Below are 19,102 nucleotides of genomic sequence, written 5' to 3' on the forward strand. Positions count from 1 at the left end.
CTGTCGCTAGTCGACCCCCTCACACCTTCCCTCTGTCACGTGGCTGTCACCCGGCCAGCGACCACCACCCCCCCCCCACATTGCCAGCCTCCACCCTCCCTGTGTGCTTGCTATGTTCGGATGTTCCATCCCACCTAACTGCGATGTCCCACACTACCATACAGTATAGTAATCGAGCACTGCGCGGAATTTCACAACTTGTGTCTTGTAACAGTCACAAAAAAAAGTGGCATAGTAGGGAGAGTCTGGGGTGGCATAGTAAATTTTTTTTTACATTGAATTTATAGTCGGGACCGAGCAAAAGTGGCATAATACCGAGAGTGGCATAGTAGCGGGGTGGCATAGTAGGGAGATTTGACTGTAACGTAATGTCGTGTTTTTATCTCTGCTACTTAGTCCGAGGGCTAGATGTTATAAAACGCACAACTTTTATTTATATTCTGCTACCCTCGTAAATAAAGATTTGTCATTTTTTTTTTACCACGGGCCTTTCTTAAGTAACGAAGGTCCGTGATTTTGAGCTTATCTGCCGAGCAACCTACCCGCAGACTTCCACCACAGATTATCGTGCTTCTACGGGTCGTTGTGCCCCTACCCACCTTTTTCTGTTTCTAACGGAGGCGAGTCTTTCAGGGGACATAATACTCTTTGCACGAACTGTGTCCTTTGCACACACATTTTCTGCAGAATTAAGAGCCACTGAAAGTGCAGGTATTGTAAATTACTATACGCGTAATTATCATCAGTACACTGTGCCTTTAAAGAAAAAATTCATGCAAAGCAACGCGCATTTTAGAGTCCAATTTTAACCGTACATAGTAGACCTAACCACGGACGTACATAACATGTTTGTTATCTAACTCTGGGTGGTCGGTGCACGCAGGTTAAGATGCGTGATAGTGACTGAGCATGAGCTTGAGTCTGAGCCAGAAAGTATGCAATTTTTTGTTTATGCAGCAGGTTGATCACGTTTCAAATCATACAGATAACAATAAAAATTGTTCATTTACTCATTTAACAATTAATATGAGAAATCACTTCCTGAAGTATATCAAACCTCAGGAAAATAATCTCTGTGCTTGTGTCTGTGTGAGAGACGTTCTTTATGATAACTTAAAGAAATGTAAATTTTTCAGGAAATTTTAAAGCTAGCAGAAGTTGAGGACTGGGCCCTACCTGCCACATACCATGTCTTAGACATGAACCACACACAAATTATAGACCCTCCAACACTCTAGAGTGTAGACTATACTGAATTTGTCTATAAATATTCCTTAAAGCGAAGTCTTAGCTCACATGTGAATGCATGTTATACAAATCTTTCCTGAACTAGATTTAGTCTTTGTAAAAGTAAGAGAAAAATACAGATATTCATTAAAAACACATGATCTTGCATGGGAAAGAGTTTTAATAATATCCTTTTCCCCAGGTAACAGTGGTATAGTAACATTTACTGTGTTGTGGACCTTATCTATGAACTTTGAATAATTAATGCAAAGACACTATTCATAGTATTAAACTTTGTACCTGAGAAGCAGAGAAGGAGCATATTTGATAGTCCTGTGTAGCAAACCTAGTTTTGTGGGGACTGTACCACCTGCTGATGTTCTACTTACTGATTTAGGTATAATCGTATTTCTTTGATGATGTTCCCAGAATTCAGCCTTTACAAACATGACTCACAGTATAGATGAGTGTAAGGGGTTTGAAAGTTCATTTTGCTAGTTATATTGTTTGAAATATTAGGTAATTTTAAACTTTGGTGAAATTTGGTAAATTTTAAACTGTTGAACATTCATTTAAGATTTTCACATAGTCATTGTAATTACAATAATATATTTAAAGGCAGTTGAATAGCATATTCAATCAATATGTGGTTTTTACAGTTACTGTTTAATAAAGTAGTATAAAATATTTGGATATGTATCAGTGATTTACAACATAAGAATCATATATCAATTTCACAAGTGAAATATCTAAAATGAATTTGATTCTTCATTAACACTAGTTAAAAATCACATCAGTAAGAATAAAGAAAATTTACATGTAGGGATTTAGATGTGGGATTTTTTATGTGGTGCATTAGAATTGTTAATATCATTTGTGTTTTTTAGAGTGAGGGAACTCACAATGGTTTGTTATTACTGTATTTTTGTAATCAGCCTGTAGAAAAGTTATTTAACTCTTGTGTGAGAAAAATGCTTATTTGCCCCTCCCCAAATAATTTCTTGCTTTTTTGACTTACAGTAAATTTGCAGGATGTGTGTGTGAGAGAGAGCATGCTTGCATACATTTGCCCATGTGCTCCTAGAATGTTACAAGGTTTTATTACAAATATTTCTGAAGGCTTAGGTTACTGCAGAGGAAAAAGAATAGCCTTAATATATTGCTTTGACTTTATTTCACATTCTGCATGCATGATTTTGTGTTGGTACTGCAGCATGATTAATACACTGACACACACCCACACATCTCATTTTTAATAAGGCAATCTGTACTATGAACAAATCTGTAAAACGGAAAAAGTGCTCCTGGTAAAAGCTATTACATTAGGAAAGAGTCTTTACTTTCCACACTTTGAAACACTTACTTGAGTTTATTATTAATTATTAGTGAGGAGATGTATTATTCAAAAGAATGAATCCGTTGTTGATTGGTTATTATTACTTACCTTTCTTTCTTTTGGATACTTTTGAAGAATATATGACAGTATTATTTTTACTCTTCATATGTCAGAAATATTAATTTTTTTTTTATATCTTTGCTTATAGAACACTGAACAATGCTGTGAAGCACTCCATCATCTCATATCAGACTATGCAAGTAGCAACCATGAGGTTCATAACTCAAAGCCGATTACCTTTGAGCCTCTCATTGGTATGTCGGAGATGTCAGTTGCTACAGACCATCATGAGATCTTCCTTTCACTGCAGAAAAGTAGTGCCAGTGGCTAATACAACATGGACTAGATGGTACTCCTCTAGTGATCAAGGTGAAGAACCAGATTTTTCTCCCCACTCAACTCATGCAAAAGCCAACCTTACAGTACCAGATCAGGCCAGAGTGGTCATTTGTGGTGGGGGTGTCATAGGTCTCTCTGTGGCATATCATCTGGCAGAGAAGGGCTGGACGGATGTTGTTGTTTTGGAACAAGGCAGGCGAGTAGAATTTACACATGCATTTAATTTTTATTACCATTCTGGAAAACTGATAAATAATCTGATTTATCAGGGGAGGTCAAGATGGCAGAAGGAGAGGGTTGGAATGTGTCTTGCTATGTCCTGGTCATGTGGAGCATGTTCATTGCTCAAAGATATGAAACTTTTTTTTAACCTTCTCTGATTTGTCAACAAAATGTCTTTGCTTTGTGTATTAGGAGACAGTCATCTGTCATCTGCTTGTATGCAGTAGTATTTGCTGAATGTGACTTTTTTTCACTAGGTACTTTGTGGTTTGATTTTATACTAAATTATCTGCAGGGTATTTTTTAATTTTTTACCATAGATGTGGATAAACTTGTCTTTTCAGTAACTGTGCAGCATATGGTTGATTCAAACCTTTCAGTTAAGAATGTCATTTTAATATTTAACATTCTTAGTATGCAGATAATATATATAGACCTCTGTGTTTCTGTATCTCAGTCTGACATGTGGAACAACATTTCATGCTGCGGGCTTGGTGGGGCGCATGCGGTCTTCCAGACTGGAGTCAAAACTGTGTGACTACAGTGCTTCATTATATAAGCAGTGGGAGTCAGAGGGAGATGGAGTTGGTAAGCAGTTTTGTGTGTTTGCATCCATTCCTAGTTTGTGTGTGCATGAATGTGTGTGCTCATTTATGAATGTGTGTGAATGTGATGTGAGCAGTTTGTGTGCTTCCATTCATGTGCGTTTGAGTATAATTGCACGCGTGTGTGTGCACGCATGCATGGGACTCTGTGTGTGTGTCCATGCATGCATGTATGTGAGTCCATGTGTGTATGCATGTAAGCATATGCTTGTGTATACAGGTTATTTGACAGGTGAAATTTCTTGCAGGATGGAAACAGTGTGGAAGCCTGAACGTTGCTCAGACACTGGATCGCATGATAGCACTGAAGCGCCAGCATGAGATAGCAAAGTAGGTCAGGATACTTTTTATTAACAATTTTATTTAGTTTGTTGGTACCAAATTAACTTGCACAGATGAGCAGCTTCATAGTAATGCATATGTAGATATAAGTGAATGCACATAACATACCCTATACATTTATCATATGCTAAGAGTTTAATACAGATAATATGTGTTTTGTTTTATTTTTGCTTAGTACCTTGTTGTAGACAGAATTCTTTCCTTACAGTCTGTTAAATTAATAGTCTGAGTACTGTGCCAAGTTAATACAGTGGCTCAAAAAGTGGTCTCATTGTTTCTTTTCTCTCATCTCAATTGGTAACTTTTATATAATTAGTTTTTCTCTTTGTTTGCTTTTTTCTTTTTGCTGCCTATTTTTTTGTGGTAATTTCTTTTGCCTCTAAACTAATGATAATGTTTAGTTTTCTTTTTTTTCTCTAAGATGTTTGAGTCCTAGTGCTACAGTACAATTATTTTTAACATTTCTTTTTACATAAACATGGACGTGTATCTGAGGCATGTAAACTCTTGTAAAAGCTATATTATCATAAATTAATGTATTTGCAGGTGTCAGATGTCCCTTAATATATAAAAGGTGCAATTTCACTGTGTCATATGTCATTTCAGAACCCTAGGAATGGAGTGCCATGTTGTCACACCATCTGACATTAAGAAGATCTCTCCCTTGTTAAAAGTGGATGATTTGCAAGTAAAAAACATGTTGCTTTCCCCTAACTTTATTTTTTCTCATATTTGTGGTATGACGATGAAATAGTTATTGCATCCATGCTAAGATGTCACTTTGGTTGGTTTAGTAGGAAGGTGTTTCCATCTTCAGATGATTTCGCGCTATGAGAGTAGAGATTGTTGGGGGTTTTTTTTGGAGGTTTGGAGGGAGGGTAATTGGAGGAAACCCCCAGTCCTGCAGAGGTGTCACATACAGATGAACATTGAAAACCCCAGGCAATTAAATAACCAAACTCTGGTTTCACAAAAATATTTATCATCCTGTGAACTGCTTTATTTAGGGTGGACTTTGGATCCCTGGAGATGGGAGAGTTACAGCACCAGATGTTGCTATGGTTTTCTCCAGAAAAGCCAAGGCAAAAGGTAATTATTTGATGGAGTGTTTCTCTCACTATCGCCACATCTTGAACTATGTACAGATGATCTATTTAATCAGGCCCTAAATCACTGTGAGTCATGAAACATTGCTCCCCAAGGTAATTTTGCTTCCTTTAGTGATACGTAGCAGTGCAAATGTTATATGTCTTGGTAGCATTTTTGTGATAAAATTAAATGTTCATCCATGATCATTGTATTATGCATGTAGCTTTTGTTTCATGTTTTCTAGTTAATAACGTTGTGAGAAATTGTGCTCTTTTGTTATTCAGGTGTAAAGATCATTGAAGGGGTCAGTATACGTCAAGTGATGACAGAAAATTTTAAGGTGGCAAAGGTGGAGACATCTGCTGGGAATATAAAGTGTGAATATTTTGTCAATGCTGCTGGCATGGTGAGGACAAATATTTTAAGATTTTCAAAATTTTTGTGTGCTATTTGTTCTTGTATTTCCTATAAATACAGTCTAGGAAATAATCTTTTGAGGCCATTTCTTAGGGTTTGTATTACCTCTGCCCAATACCCACAGCCCTAGTGACCTGTCAGTACCCATAATCATGGTCTGTATGCAAGACCTCCCAAGGTCAGCACCTGTTTACAGTAACACACAGGACTCCTCCTTTCAGTTGGTAGCTAACCCTATGGTAGTGTTACCTCTGGTTCATGACTATGGTCCCTGAAATGAATTACTAGCAAATGCTTAGTTCATTCTTAGCCGCATGCTTCATCTAAACTTTATAGTATTTCTTTATAAACCTTTATTACATGGATTTTAGGTAAATATCAGAATTGTGTTGAGGTAGCCATTGAAGTGAATTGCTACTGAAGCAGAGTTTGCCTATTCTTTGTTTTTATTTTTATTTAAATACTTGTCACACTATACATCCTGAAAATATTAGGTAGCAAAATGAATTAGGAAAGAGGAAATCCTATGTCCAGCAGATTTTGTAGTCTTTAAGTGGCTTATGCAGTAAAGTATTGCCCTTCCAAAGAGTTTATTTACAGAACACGATAAAAAACTGTTAATCTTTTTCAGTACAATATTTGAAAAAAAAAGTTAGCAAAATATGTTATTTCAGATCTTGTTTTGAATCAAACAGTGGGCACGCACACTGGGCAAGAAAACAGTACCTAATAGGGTTAACGTCCCTGTTCATGCCTGTGAACATTATTACCTGGTTACCAAGCCCATGGAAGGTGTAGACTCTCTTATGCCAGTTGTGCGAGATTATGACAACTACATCTATACTCGAGAATGGAATGGTGGAATCCTAGCTGGAGGATTTGAGCCTAATCCCATACCATGCTTCCATCATGGTGTTCCTGACAAGTTTGAATTCCAGCTTTTACAAGAGGACTATGATCATTTTCGTGAGTTTTTGGAACATCCTTTAAGGTTTATTTATTTGCTTCTTAAGGCTGGCTTGATTTTTATGTTATGGCTCCTTTACATCTGATCTTCTGTTCTTATCTTTCAACTTAGTGCTTCAATGGAGAGGAATGTCCCATCACAATGGATTTCAAAATCTTTGCTATGTATGCTGTGTCTGTCACAGGTGTCGCTACTATAGGAATACAGGTTATGTACTGAAGAAAAATAGCTGAAAACCTCAATTACATCATTTGTATATATGCTTTCATTCTACAGTTTAATTACACACATAGACATTTTGAGATCATTGCATTTGGGAATAGTAGACATAATTTGCTAGGGGCATTAATGCCAGAACAGAGTAGGTTGAAATTTCTAAAAGAAATACAAAACAATAAAATACTGTGTGAAAGTTGTCTATTTTTCCTTACTCAGATGTCTTGCTTAACTACATCTTGAACCGTATCCCTGCCTTGGAAGAGGCAGAAGTTAGGCAGGTGGTCAATGGACCTGAGAGCTTCACACCAGACTCACAGTGGCTCCTAGGAGAAAGTCCAGAGGTGAGAATGGTATTAGAAACGTTCTGTTAATATCCATGTTCTTGAAAGATTAGTTTACCACATGACCACGTCCTTTGATCTCAACCAACATCCAGTCAGTAGCATGTAGTTCATATAGTATAGCCACCCTATCTGATCAAAAATCTTGTTGGTATAGCTCTCAAAAAAAATATCTATCTTATTCGTCAACATATCTTAAAATCTGTAGCCAGTAATCCTATTATTTATTTCTGTTTGCAGCACCATTAAGTGAATGGATCAAAACAGTTTAAAAATAGCAGCAGAAAATCTGAATTGCTTAAACTCAGTAATAGAGGTTTAATTTCTCCAAAATTTGAGTTAAACGGTTTAAAAATGTTGTGTGTTAACAGTGTATCAATGAACAATAAATCAAAGTATACAAAATATCTGCCATCAGGCTGGATAGCTGACAGTTCTGATTAGGTTCCTTCAGTTTTTCTTTTTATAATAGTTTTTCATATTTTTTTTAATATTTTTTTTCTTAGATAATTTTTCTTTCTTTTCCCTTCATTTCATTTTCCAGACTGTTAACTATTTAGTCTGCAGTGTAGTGTATTTCCACCTTCAATATTTGTCTGTTACAGATAGTGAATTATTTTATAGCAGCAGGTATGAATTCTAAAGGAATAGCAGGAGCAGGAGGTGTGGGTAAATTTATGGCAGAATGGATTGTGGATGGCTACCCAAGTGAAAACCTTTGGGCATATGACATTCGACGTTTCATAGGTCATCACAATAACAAAAGATTCCTAAGAGACCGTATGCAGGAAGCATTTCGTAAGTTTGTGTCAGCTGATATTTATGTGATCATTGCTCTTGGGGAGATCGCTTCAAAAAATAACTAATCTTTACTGGCCTATTCCAAGTTAAAACATTTAGTAGACATTAATGTGAATATAATGTTCACATCTTTTGTTGTGTCCTGTATTATTATTCTGTTATTTCCTTTTTCCACATCTTTTTCTTGTACATTTGTTGATCTTTTGTCTCTTTTTGTTTTAACTCAGTTTCTCTCCTTCTGTCTGTGCATCTTTTTTTTTTTCAATCTTCCATTCCTTCATTTCTTTTTTTCTGTCCCCTTCATATCACTTTTATCTCTCAATTTTTGTTTGTGTGAAACAACCAACCACAAATTCATGTCTTAGTTACAGCTTGCTGCAGCTGGCACAATGACATACTTCCAGCTAGATACTATTTTCAGTGCTATCCCACTTGTAAAACATAAAAAATATGAAGTACATCATTTAGCACTTGACAGTTAGTTGGGAAACACAGATGTCAGGTTTTGTAGGCTAAATTTGATTGTTTAATAATCTGATGGTCCAGAATCATTAAGTAATTTGTGTGGTTCTCTTTTTGTTAAATTTTGTCACAGCAAACCACTGCATCCTGAAGTATCCACGTGAAGAGTACACATCTGGGCGCATGTTGAGATCATCTCCCTTATACACTCGTCAGGAGGTTGCAGGTGCTGTGTTTGGAGAGACAATGGCTTATGAGCGAGCCATGTATTTTAATCTAGAAGATGGTAAGCCAGCAATATATCAATTATATAAAATATGAATAGAAGCAGTCTTATTTATGCCGTCCACGAATATTGAATTTACTGCTCACATTTATGGGCTTTTTAAAGCCTGTTGAAGGTTTTATTTCTGGAAAAAAATATTTTGAATATATCTAACGTTGCAAAATGAAGCTTTGCGTTCTTTATAACTATGTTACCCTATCAGAGGTACCAAGCTCCCTCATCATTTTACAACATCTTTTCTCAGGATCTGATAATATGAACAGCAAGACAATTTTACTGCTCACCACACTTAGAACAAAGATTCCATTATGATTTTGTGCATCACTTGCAGACAGATACTCGTGGGACAAATAAATTGTTTTATTTTGAGAATAGCAGTAATTTTGTCTTGCTGTTACTTCACCTTTTGACTTGATGCTTTAAATGTCGAATGCATTTTGCAGTTTAGAGTGGATTGTAAACTATTGAAGAACTAAAGTAAATCCATTTACATTTTGTTGTTTTCCTTTTCTTTTGGGTATGTGCATATGTTCAGTGAACCAAGCAGTTGAGTCTTATGATTGCAGATAAGGATAAGGATAACAAGAGGCGTATGTGGACGTTTACCAAACCAAAGTGGTTTGAAGCAGTGCAAGAAGAGTACTGGGCTTGTAAAGAACGTGTCTGCATTATGGACATGTCTTCTTTCTTAAAATTAGAACTACAGGTATGCACTATTTATTCCATCATTTAAAAACAGTTTTATGATTTCAGAAATAAATGCTTGAGTTGCTGGCAAGAAGAATGTATGATCTGTTCTTAGGTAAAATCAACATTCCTATGGTTATGTTTTTATAGGTTTCTTTTCTGCCATATGTGTTTATATTGTCACTAGCTTTCTCTTGCATGCACAGGTTAAGAGACCAGTTAAACATATGGAAGCAAAGCCCATGATAGAGTTTTCAGCTGGATATTTACAGATTAGTCCTATAAAGTATTCTTTGACAAATTTTATTTTTTACTAAGGTGTAACATTCACCTCAGATTAAATTTACAGATTTTACTCTATGCTAGTTTTGTTCAGATTCTATTTTTGATCTTGGTTTGTTTCACCAGTTCAGCTTTAGTAATTTCTGCGTTATGCTCAGTATTCAAAGCTGTGCCTAACATTTGCATCTACTCAATGACAATGACCAACTTTATTTGTCGCAGTGGGAAATTTGAACACTCGAGTCACAAAATTAAAAGTTAAAAATAAAGTTCGTTACAAGATGCAGCTTTAAAGAAATGTAAGCAAGTGAAAAATATGAACAAGTGAATAAGAAAAAAGATATGGGTAAGTGACAGTCTTGAAAAAAAACCCAACTTACACCAAGGCCATTCATGTGTGCACCTACAATATCACACACACCACTGACAATTCATCTGAGATTGAGCAGCTGGACTTCAGTTGGCACAATTTCAGGTGCCTATTGCTTTTACATATAGGCACTCTTATGTGCATGACAATTTGCTGGCAGACTATCATGTGATACTGCAACCTTGTATATTATCATCAGTTAAGCATAGTTGTGTACTTTCAGTCAACCAATAGAGAGGTAGTGGACTTCCTGCAGTACATGTGTTCCAATGACATTGACATCGATGTGGGTTCTATTGTTCACACTGGCATGCAAAATGAGCGAGGTGGCCACGAGAATGACTGCACCATTGCTCGGCTAGATAAGAGCAGGTTTGTTGCAATAAGTGTGTGGGTTTGTTTCAGAGCATTTATAACCTTTCCCAGACATAGTGATAGGGAAAAATTTATTCATTAGGCTTTGCTTATGTCAAACCGATGTACTTTTAACTTGTTTATCTAGCAGGAGTATTAGAACAGCTTTAAAAGAGTTAGCTTTCTTTAAACATTAAATACATTTTCTTTATGTCAAAGTATAGAATAAGTCCTAAATCTATAAAATACAATTTAATGAGAAAGTAAGTTTGAGCTTGTTGATTTCTTTTTTATCTTTGTACCTTTGTGAATAGCTTTTTCATGATCTGCCCTGCTACCCAGCAGTCCAAAGCCTGGGCCTGGTTAACCCGGCATATGCCACAGAATGGGTCTGTGCACTTACGAGACATCACTTCAATGTTCACTGCCATCAATATCATTGGTCCACATGCTCAGCAGCTTCTAGCTGATGTGACAGACATTTCTACATCAAGGTCTGACTTTCGTCCAATGACTTGCAAAAAGATGGATGTTGGTTATGCCAGCGGCATCTTAGCCATGCGCTTGACACACACCGGAGAAGATGGCTTTATTCTTTATATCCCCTCTGAGGTACATATTTACTTGGCATAACATGCAAAAAAGTTCTCAATTCTTCTAGAAATTTGTTTATAACTGTTTCTAATTTTTTATCATCAAAGAATCAGTTGAAAAAAAGTATTTCTCAGTGTTCATGTTTATATAGCCTGAGCAGCACTGATATGCACTGTTAGCATAAATGGTATAATTTCTGTGATGTTTACAGTATGCACTTCATGTGTATGACATCTTAATGGAGGCTGGGAAAGATTATGGAGTGAGGAATGCTGGATACTATGCTTTGCGCCATCTGCGCATTGAAAACTTCTTTGCCTACTGGGGCTTGGACCTTAGTGAAAAGACTACGCCTCTAGAATGTGGTCGTGGCTACCGAGTGAAGTTTGATGTGAGTATGGCCTTCACAAGCCTGCTTTAAATGAGATAATCTCCAGCTGTAAATATGTCATTACTGTTTACTTAAAAATGCTGCTTGTCTTCTCTTACTCCTGAGGGATGCAGGAAGCAGGTTTCTCCCCAAAGCCAGATTTTCTAACTCACATTAGAGATGAATTTTTGCCTCAAAATGGATATTCATATAATATTGCTTGCTCTCCTTAATGCTATGTTCCTCTTTGATTCTAGAAAGGAGACTTCCTTGGCAGGGCAGCTCTCTTACGTCAGCGAGAAGAAGGTGTTCCTCAAAGGTTTGTTCACTTCCAGCTAGAGGATTACGATGTCAACCTTGACCTTTGGCCTTGGGGTGGGGAGCCAATCTACCGCAATGGGAAGTATGCCGGCTTGACCACAACATGTGGATTTGGCTTTGCTTTGGACAAGATGGTATGTCTTGGGTTCATCAGTGATTACGATGAACGGGGACAACCCAGGATCATCAAGAACAGCAATGACTTTGTCATGAAGGATGCAAAGTATGAGATCAACATTGCAGGCTCCCGGTTCCCGGCCAAGCCGTCCATCTACACCCCAAAGCAAAATGTAGCCTACCTTGATCCTGCATTCATTCCAGCGCCACAGAAACCATACTAACTGCACAGGATGCAAAGCTAAAGGACTTCAACAGTACATAGTTCAAATGTTGGTGAATTCCAGGATAGTGTAAACAGTATACTTATTTGCCTTCTATTTTCCTGTTGTTTACCGATGTTAAAGACTATTTCCAAGAGAAATTTGACTGTGATTTTAAATGCAATTTTAATTCTTAGCTGTCACTTACGTACAAGTCTAAAATATTAAAGAGCTTGTTCATGCTGTCCGCAGATGCCATAATACCATTATTACTATGAGCTTTTATATTTTTTAACAAAGTTGGTTTTTTAATTTCTATAAATTATGCAGCAACTGGGACTGAAAGAAGTGGCATGTATTTACATGCATACAACTTTTTATGAGGTTAGATTTTGATACATGATTTACATGACAACAGGTCCTGGTGCTGAGATTCCATTTAGTATGGATGCAATGGGGAAGAAATAAACCGCTGTTAGCGTATGATTTAATGTTGTTAGAGAACTGCAGCAAGTCCTGTAACTTTAATCAGAAAATATGCTGTAAAGGTGACCTTACAGTCACAGAGGAATGGGGAGTCCTTATTATAGGGTCAGCTTTTATGAAGGTGACACCTATTGCCTCCCCCATGCTATTTCCAACCCTCTGCTCATTTTGCACTTGGGGGTCACTTGGAAGATTACCTTGTGTCATGTGTACGTCTTTGGGTTCGAGTGTTATTGCTGTAACCAATAGGCTGTTTGCTTTCCCTGTTATTTATCTTTGTGGTAACATTTTGGGGATACTAATATTTATTGGTTGATAAATCTAACAACCTCATCAAAAGAAGGCAAAATATTAGAATAACAAGTGTTTTTTTTTTTTTTTAAAAAAAATAAAAAGCAAAATTCCAAGGGTTTTTTTTACATATTATAAATTTAAGACCTTTCTTAAGCTTGACATTGCTGATACCTTATGAATCTGAGGTTAGATGGCATTGATAAAAACTTCCTGACAATAGAAGGCCTTGTCATTTGGCAGTACATATATATACAAATGTTTGTGCCAAATTTGCATGTGTAATGTTTGTGGGATGGATTTGGAATAAATGAGAGACTAAAGAATGGCCTAGGTAAGAGACTGAGGCAAGAGCAAGCAGGCTTTCGGCAGGGTAAATCATGCAGACCACATCGCTACACTGCGAATCATTATTGAACAGTCCATCGAATGGCAGTCGCCACTCTACATGACTTTTGTGGATTTTGAGAAGGCGTTTGACTCATAGACAGGGAAACTATCTGGAAACTGATGCAGCACTATTTCCTCCAGAGTTCACTGCCATCATCCAGCAGTTGTGTGAGGACTCGACATGCCAGGTGATCCACAACAGGAAGCTGACCAACCCCTTCGCAGTGAGGCAAGGTTGTATGCTCTTGCCGCCAATCTTCCTGATTCATCATAGATTGGATATGAGAACAACCTCTAACAGCAACATGGATGTTCAGTGGACCTTCGCCATGCAACTTGAAGATCTCTATACACCAAGATAGGCATTCCAACGCAAAAGTAAAGTTTGTCCTTCTATATGGATCTGAGACATGGCGTGTGACAAACACCATCATCAATAAGATTCAGACATTTGTCGACTGATGTCTGCGCCACATCCTCAACATCATATGGCCTTACTAGTACAGACCTGTGGGAGAGAACCAACCAAAAACCTGCCAGCCACGACATCTAGAAGCAGAAGTGGAGCTGGATGGATCACACCCTGCATAAGCCAGCCAACAATTTAATGAGACAAGCTCTGGGATGGAACCCATAGGGTGGGGAGACCCAAACAGACATGGAGGTGATCGGTCCACGGCGAGGCGAAGGCAGCTGGCATGAGATGGACCCAACTGGAAAAGGACACCCAGAACTGGATCAATGGTGTGGTGTAGTTGCGGCCCTATGCTCCACTGGGGGTGCAAAGGTATAAGATGATTTGGAATAAATGGGTCAGTGTTATCAAAAGAAAATGAGACAGCAAAAAAGTCTCTCATTGCCTTTATTCTCCTGCTCGGTACTACCTCTGATTGTGATGTTTACTTTCTGTTATTCATCTATTCTTATTTAAATTTACAATGGACACTTGTCGTAAGTTTCTATCATTGTAATGATGTCTTATTCATTGAAGTATTTATGATTTAAATAGTACATGCACACACTGACCTTAGTATTTAGTGTTATGGATAGATAAGTAACCATATTCTACTGAGTAAACTTTTTCTTGGTTCACTTTGTTCGTTAAGACCTGCACAACCGCTATATACCTCTTGTATAGGACAACATTATCTTCTGTCTACATTGCTGTGTGTGCATATATGCCTGCTTATAAGTCAGAATACTGATACAAATAAAATTGATATTTGTGAACACCACTCACTTGAAAGCTTTTTACATACTTCAGGCATATCACTGATGTAAAAATTAACAGAAAAACATACTACAGGGTTTCTGCTCTTTATTGTCATAAAGATATCTCAACAAAAGATGTTGGCATCAGCGTTTAGTCTTGATAGAACCAGATAATCATTCCTAAATGACAGAACACTTCTGTAACAACCAAGAGGAGAGGGTGGGATGGGAATAACTTTGAACAGGCATCTTTCTTTAAATTGGCTGAGATGTGTGAGACCTATAGTTTCTCAAAGCCAGAAGAATGAACCTTGTAACAATTATCTATAAAGGAGTATCTAATGAAAGAGGCTGACTATTAATACAATGAAGATCAAGTGACAGTGCAGATATTATATAATGGAGACTTAAGCAGCTGGAGATTTCACAAATGTACAATAATATGTAAGATTTAAGACTTTAAACGATTCAAAATATAAAACAGAAAACAACCTCGCTAGTGACACATGAGAATACACAAAGGTGTTGCAAAACAGGTTTCATGTAAGTCATTTATAAGCCAAAAGGAAAGCAAAAGACATTTTTCAGACCTAGAAAATTCTAAGGTCAGCTAACAACAGAGCTTTCTTTCTGCAGTAAAATAAGCAGCCCAGTGGATTTTTATAAAGTTAATGTATTTTGCTTGAACATTTGTAATATTTCCCCAAAAGAGCCTCTAAATTCATTTAGACAAAAGTATGTACAAGAAGTGTCATTTTCTGTAGCGTTTCATAAAATATTACCTATACTAACGCTTTCTTCAAACACTCTCCAGAATATGTACTAATTAAACAAAAAACTTTTCTTGCACCCAAGTAAAAACTAATCCTTTGTAAATTCGGAAAATTTATCAGAAAGATGCCATTTATGCAGTTGGGGATTATTTTTGTTTAACAAGAAATTCCCCCAAAATATATAAAAAAATAAAATAAACTCATTGTTCTAACCATTTGCAGAAACTAAATGCCAGTTTGGTCCTATCTTACCATGAAGTGTCAGATTCATTGACAATCGAGTCTGGTACACTTTATTGTCTCTTCCATATAATATGGTGTAGTGTTAACAAATGCTTGTTTCAAAATTAAGCATGAGCAGATGAATATCTTGCACACTCATCCACATGGCCATTAACACCCAGACATCTCTTCACATATTTTAATGCAAGCACCTGCCCACACACACTTGTCTCTACGACATTTTTTATCTTAAGAAAAATGTCTTATTTTAGGTCACTGATTTTTACAGGTTAACTGACCCAAAAAAAGTAATATACAAATCCTTAGACACTTCTTTACAGGTGATCATTATCCAATTTATAGTAATCTGGGTTCCTTCTGAGCAAATTATTGAAATCTGACCTGACACGAAATGATCAACATGCTGTTACGGTTTGTAAATATGGCACAGATGCTGACTGCTTTCCCTGACCACCAGTCAGCAGACAGAGAGAAAATGTTCAGTTCCAGTAAACGTGCTTTAATGACTTTACTAGACCCATGAATGTGGGAAAATAAAAACAAGCAAAACGAGTATCTACAATAAGCAGACTATATGGTTTGGGTGAATAGAGTTATGCGAGATTTTGAACAGGTGTGTCACGCTGTAGAGGTAATCTGTGAAAACAACTTTGAAATAGTTTGCAGAATTTAAAAAAAAATATGCAGTAGCTCTAATCATCGTATTTTGATTTCATTGTTTCACAGAAATGACTTTATACAATACCAATTATCTGAACTAAAGATATGGCAGGAAAATAACTCTTAAAATGACAACTTTGAGAAGTGAAGAAAAGGCCAGCTCCCAGTGTCTCCTCTTCTGCATTCCATGCATTTCTCCAGAGAGAGAAGCAAAAGGGTGATCACATTTATTATGATTCAACAGAATTTGTTTTTTTCACACTTGTTTCCATTAAGTCTTCATTGAAAATGTCCATTTTGCTTTTTAGTGTGTGATCTAGTCTGCATGTAATACACATAAATCACAAAAAAACTGCACCATGGAGAATCAAAAGAATAAGTTGTTTACATGGTTAATTTCTAAACTTTATGAACATGATTTGTTTCCCTGTTCATGGTTTTCATCAACTTTCATGTAATCATCAACAGGGAGCCCCTGTTCAGACTTTGTATTGCATAATGCAAATAATTGTAATGAATTCAAAAGCACAGTTCTCCAATCAGTTAATTTTAAATATTGATTATCCCTCTTGAGACTGAACCTTGCATGTAAAGATAGCGATTTTTTCCTCCCTCCCTCCAACCCTGCCCCCACTATTGTAAAAATTCATGCATCCTGCAACCACATACAAGCACACATAATACTCTCACAATTTTAGTAAACACAAGCATAATCTCAAGTTCAAACAACATTGCACAGTGTCTAGTGACTGTCAAATGCTAATGTGTGTTTGATATTGAAAACAATGACCAAAGGTTATGGTTTGCTACCAATGAAACATCAGCTAATCTTACCGGAAATCATTTAAATTAACACAATAATTTTTAATGAATGATGTTTTTAAGTTATGTGTCTGATATGAGATTAAAAACGTGCACATTTTAGAAATGTGTAGCAAGGGCAACAAGACAACAGAATGAATGCCATATGGTTTAACTAGTTCCTAACATTAATAAGGTGGAAAGGGAGTAGCATTAATGGCATGAATGGGATTAAAAATTTATGGACAAAATGGTTTCATTGCAGCTTTATAAATGATTGAAATATTTTCTGATCCCATGATTCAGCTTATTATTGAAACATGTTTTATTTTCTTTCTTCCCACAGTTAGGAAGACAAGATAGCCTTGTCATCGATTAAATCTCAAGATTTCTTTATACTTCCCAGCTAACTTTATTATGATTTTTCTCTCTAGTTTCCACCAACTAAACAATGATATTACTATCAAATTTATTTATGAAGTGTACTTGGGAAAGGATGATCCTCAATCAACCCTTGTCACCCAGAAAAATGTTGAGTATGTTTTACCATATCACAGCTGCAGACAGTATCGTTTCTCCTCCTCATGCCTATACTAAACTCTTAGCACATTCTAGCAACATTAAATGTGAAAAATATTTGTGTCAACAAAGTGTAAGAATCTTGAAGGGCTTGATTTTGTTCAGATGATCATACAAAAATGTCAGGATGATTTATTTTATTAGCATACATCTTAACATAATGCATGCATCTTTCCAGAAAGAAAACAAGGTGCTGAAGGAAAAAAAAAAAGTCCACCATCAGACCTACAGTTAAACATTATCATTCATGTCGGACACGTTCAACAGCAATGTAAAATGATTTCTTGTCTGTGATGTTGTGCCAACCAATAGGCCCAATCTCACAGTCAGCGCAGATCAGGTATTTTATGGAGTCAACTGTGTTAGAGAAGCCAACATTGTCAAAGGTGTACATATCTTTCACCAGCCAAAATGCCTTGAGGTCCTCACCTTCAGTGGGTTGTGTTTCCACCTTTTTCTTGAACATGTATGGAAGGTAAAACTGAAACACAGAAACAATGGCGTTATAATTATTTGTATCATTTGAAATGTAAGTAAATGAACTTAACAAGTGGATAGTTTATCATATGTTAAAATTATGGTAGTGATAAACCATAGTTTTTCCTCATGTAAGAAGATTTGTAGACCTTCCTTTTTGTGTGTGCTGTGCTATAGAGATCAGATTGCAAGTGCTGAGTTGACAGGAACAGCCAATTATGTAAAAATTTCTAACATGGAGGAAAGTTATTACTTGATGTGGATAAAAAAACACCTCTTATGTTAAATTCTGTAATATACATCTTAATATATCTACAACTTCACAATCTACTTCACCAAATTTGAAATCTCAACAACAAAAGTAAACACAACCGTTCGAATGTGGAGAATTTGAGCTTATGTTTGCCAAAAGGTTTCCGACTGAACGGTTATCTAATTGCCAAATTTTATCTTGAAACTGAACATATCACCAAACATTGGAACAGCTACAGTAGTGTCCAGAGAAATGATGCCAACTTCCCTGTGCTGTAATTTACATTACTATTAAATAATCGTAGAACTAGAAAGACCTTTTAGTCCTTATCTTAATTCTTAGTTCCTTTATTTAAAGTTAACAAGCGTTCTGATTTTAAAAAAACCTTGTATTTTGTTCTGTTTCGTGACTTCTGCTCAAATGCCTTTCAACGTCGAAATGACTATTAAATAATGTAAAATTTTAATTTCGACGTATTTTAACACATAAATAAATATTCATATAACAGAAAATTATAGTTAAAAACAATTCTGAGACTGTGCACAGACATATGCAAAGACGCGGCACATTTATATGTGTTGCCACTTATTACTAAATCGGCACTCCTGCACAAATTTATTCATGTGTCCTTCAGTCAAACCGAGACTTTACGACAACGTTTGCACATAGTGGACGGAAGAGAGAGAAAAAAGGAAAAATAAAAAATAAACTGAATCTCTCAAAATGTTCAATAATTGTGTGTTTTTAAGTTTTCCGTATTTAAGTTACCTCTTTTTCAACCAATGTTGCATTGTTCGGCGAAAGGACAAGACTTCGACATCGCTGACAGTAAATGCTGGTCTTATTTTTTCCATTTTCTACAAGATCATAAAAAGCAGACACATCGTCTCCAACAGGCGTTGCTCCAGATTCTGCCATGTACGGAT

The 19,102-nt window shown here is 36.4% G+C and overlaps 2 protein-coding genes across 5 annotated transcripts; one reads left to right on the forward strand and one right to left on the reverse strand.

The window, feature by feature from the left end:
* Positions 1–585: 585 nt before the first annotated feature.
* Positions 586–12,904, forward strand: LOC112576667 (pyruvate dehydrogenase phosphatase regulatory subunit, mitochondrial-like). 4 transcript variants are annotated; one of them, XM_025259287.1, is made up of 16 exons: positions 586–711; positions 2,772–3,158; positions 3,642–3,772; positions 4,038–4,119; positions 4,738–4,819; positions 5,139–5,220; positions 5,505–5,626; positions 6,333–6,603; positions 7,040–7,164; positions 7,770–7,962; positions 8,561–8,713; positions 9,280–9,419; positions 10,276–10,424; positions 10,721–11,018; positions 11,212–11,391; positions 11,628–12,904. In XM_025259287.1, the coding sequence occupies exons 2-16, from the start codon at positions 2,818–2,820 to the stop codon at positions 12,030–12,032; spliced, it is 2,754 nt and encodes a 917-aa protein (XP_025115072.1). In that variant the 5' UTR covers positions 586–711; positions 2,772–2,817; the 3' UTR covers positions 12,033–12,904. The 4 variants fall into 4 exon arrangements, with proteins under 4 accessions (XP_025115072.1, XP_025115076.1, XP_025115073.1 ...); XM_025259291.1 differs by lacking the exon at positions 586–711 and adding an exon at positions 850–933; XM_025259288.1 differs by lacking the exon at positions 586–711 and adding an exon at positions 1,537–1,624.
* Positions 12,905–17,687: 4,783 nt separating this feature from the next.
* Positions 17,688–19,094, reverse strand: LOC112577431 (guanine nucleotide exchange factor MSS4-like). The gene is made up of 2 exons (XM_025260503.1): positions 18,945–19,094; positions 17,688–17,927 (listed from the first exon to the last, which is right to left on the reverse strand). Exons 1-2 carry the CDS (start codon positions 19,092–19,094, stop codon positions 17,688–17,690), a joined length of 390 nt encoding a protein of 129 aa, XP_025116288.1.
* Between the last annotated feature and the right edge of the window lie 8 nt (positions 19,095–19,102).

This window comes from Pomacea canaliculata, linkage group LG12 (genome assembly GCF_003073045.1).
Source record: "Pomacea canaliculata isolate SZHN2017 linkage group LG12, ASM307304v1, whole genome shotgun sequence".
NCBI lineage: Eukaryota > Metazoa > Mollusca > Gastropoda > Architaenioglossa > Ampullariidae > Pomacea > Pomacea canaliculata.

Excerpts from the sequence above, each read along its gene's own strand:
- LOC112576667 (XM_025259287.1), top strand. The coding sequence starts at position 2,818 with ATGCAAGTAGCAACCATGAGGTTCATAACTCAAAGCCGATTACCTTTG. Across the intron at positions 7,165-7,769 it reads TCCTAGGAGAAAGTCCAGAG|ATAGTGAATTATTTTATAGC; the intron begins GTGAGAATGGTA and ends TGTCTGTTACAG. Across the intron at positions 9,420-10,275 it reads TCTTAAAATTAGAACTACAG|TCAACCAATAGAGAGGTAGT; the intron begins GTATGCACTATT and ends GTGTACTTTCAG.
- LOC112577431 (XM_025260503.1), bottom strand. The coding sequence starts at position 19,094 with ATGGCAGAATCTGGAGCAACGCCTGTTGGAGACGATGTGTCTGCTTTT. Across the intron at positions 17,928-18,944 it reads CAACATTGGTTGAAAAAGAG|TTTTACCTTCCATACATGTT; the intron begins GTAACTTAAATA and ends TCTGTGTTTCAG.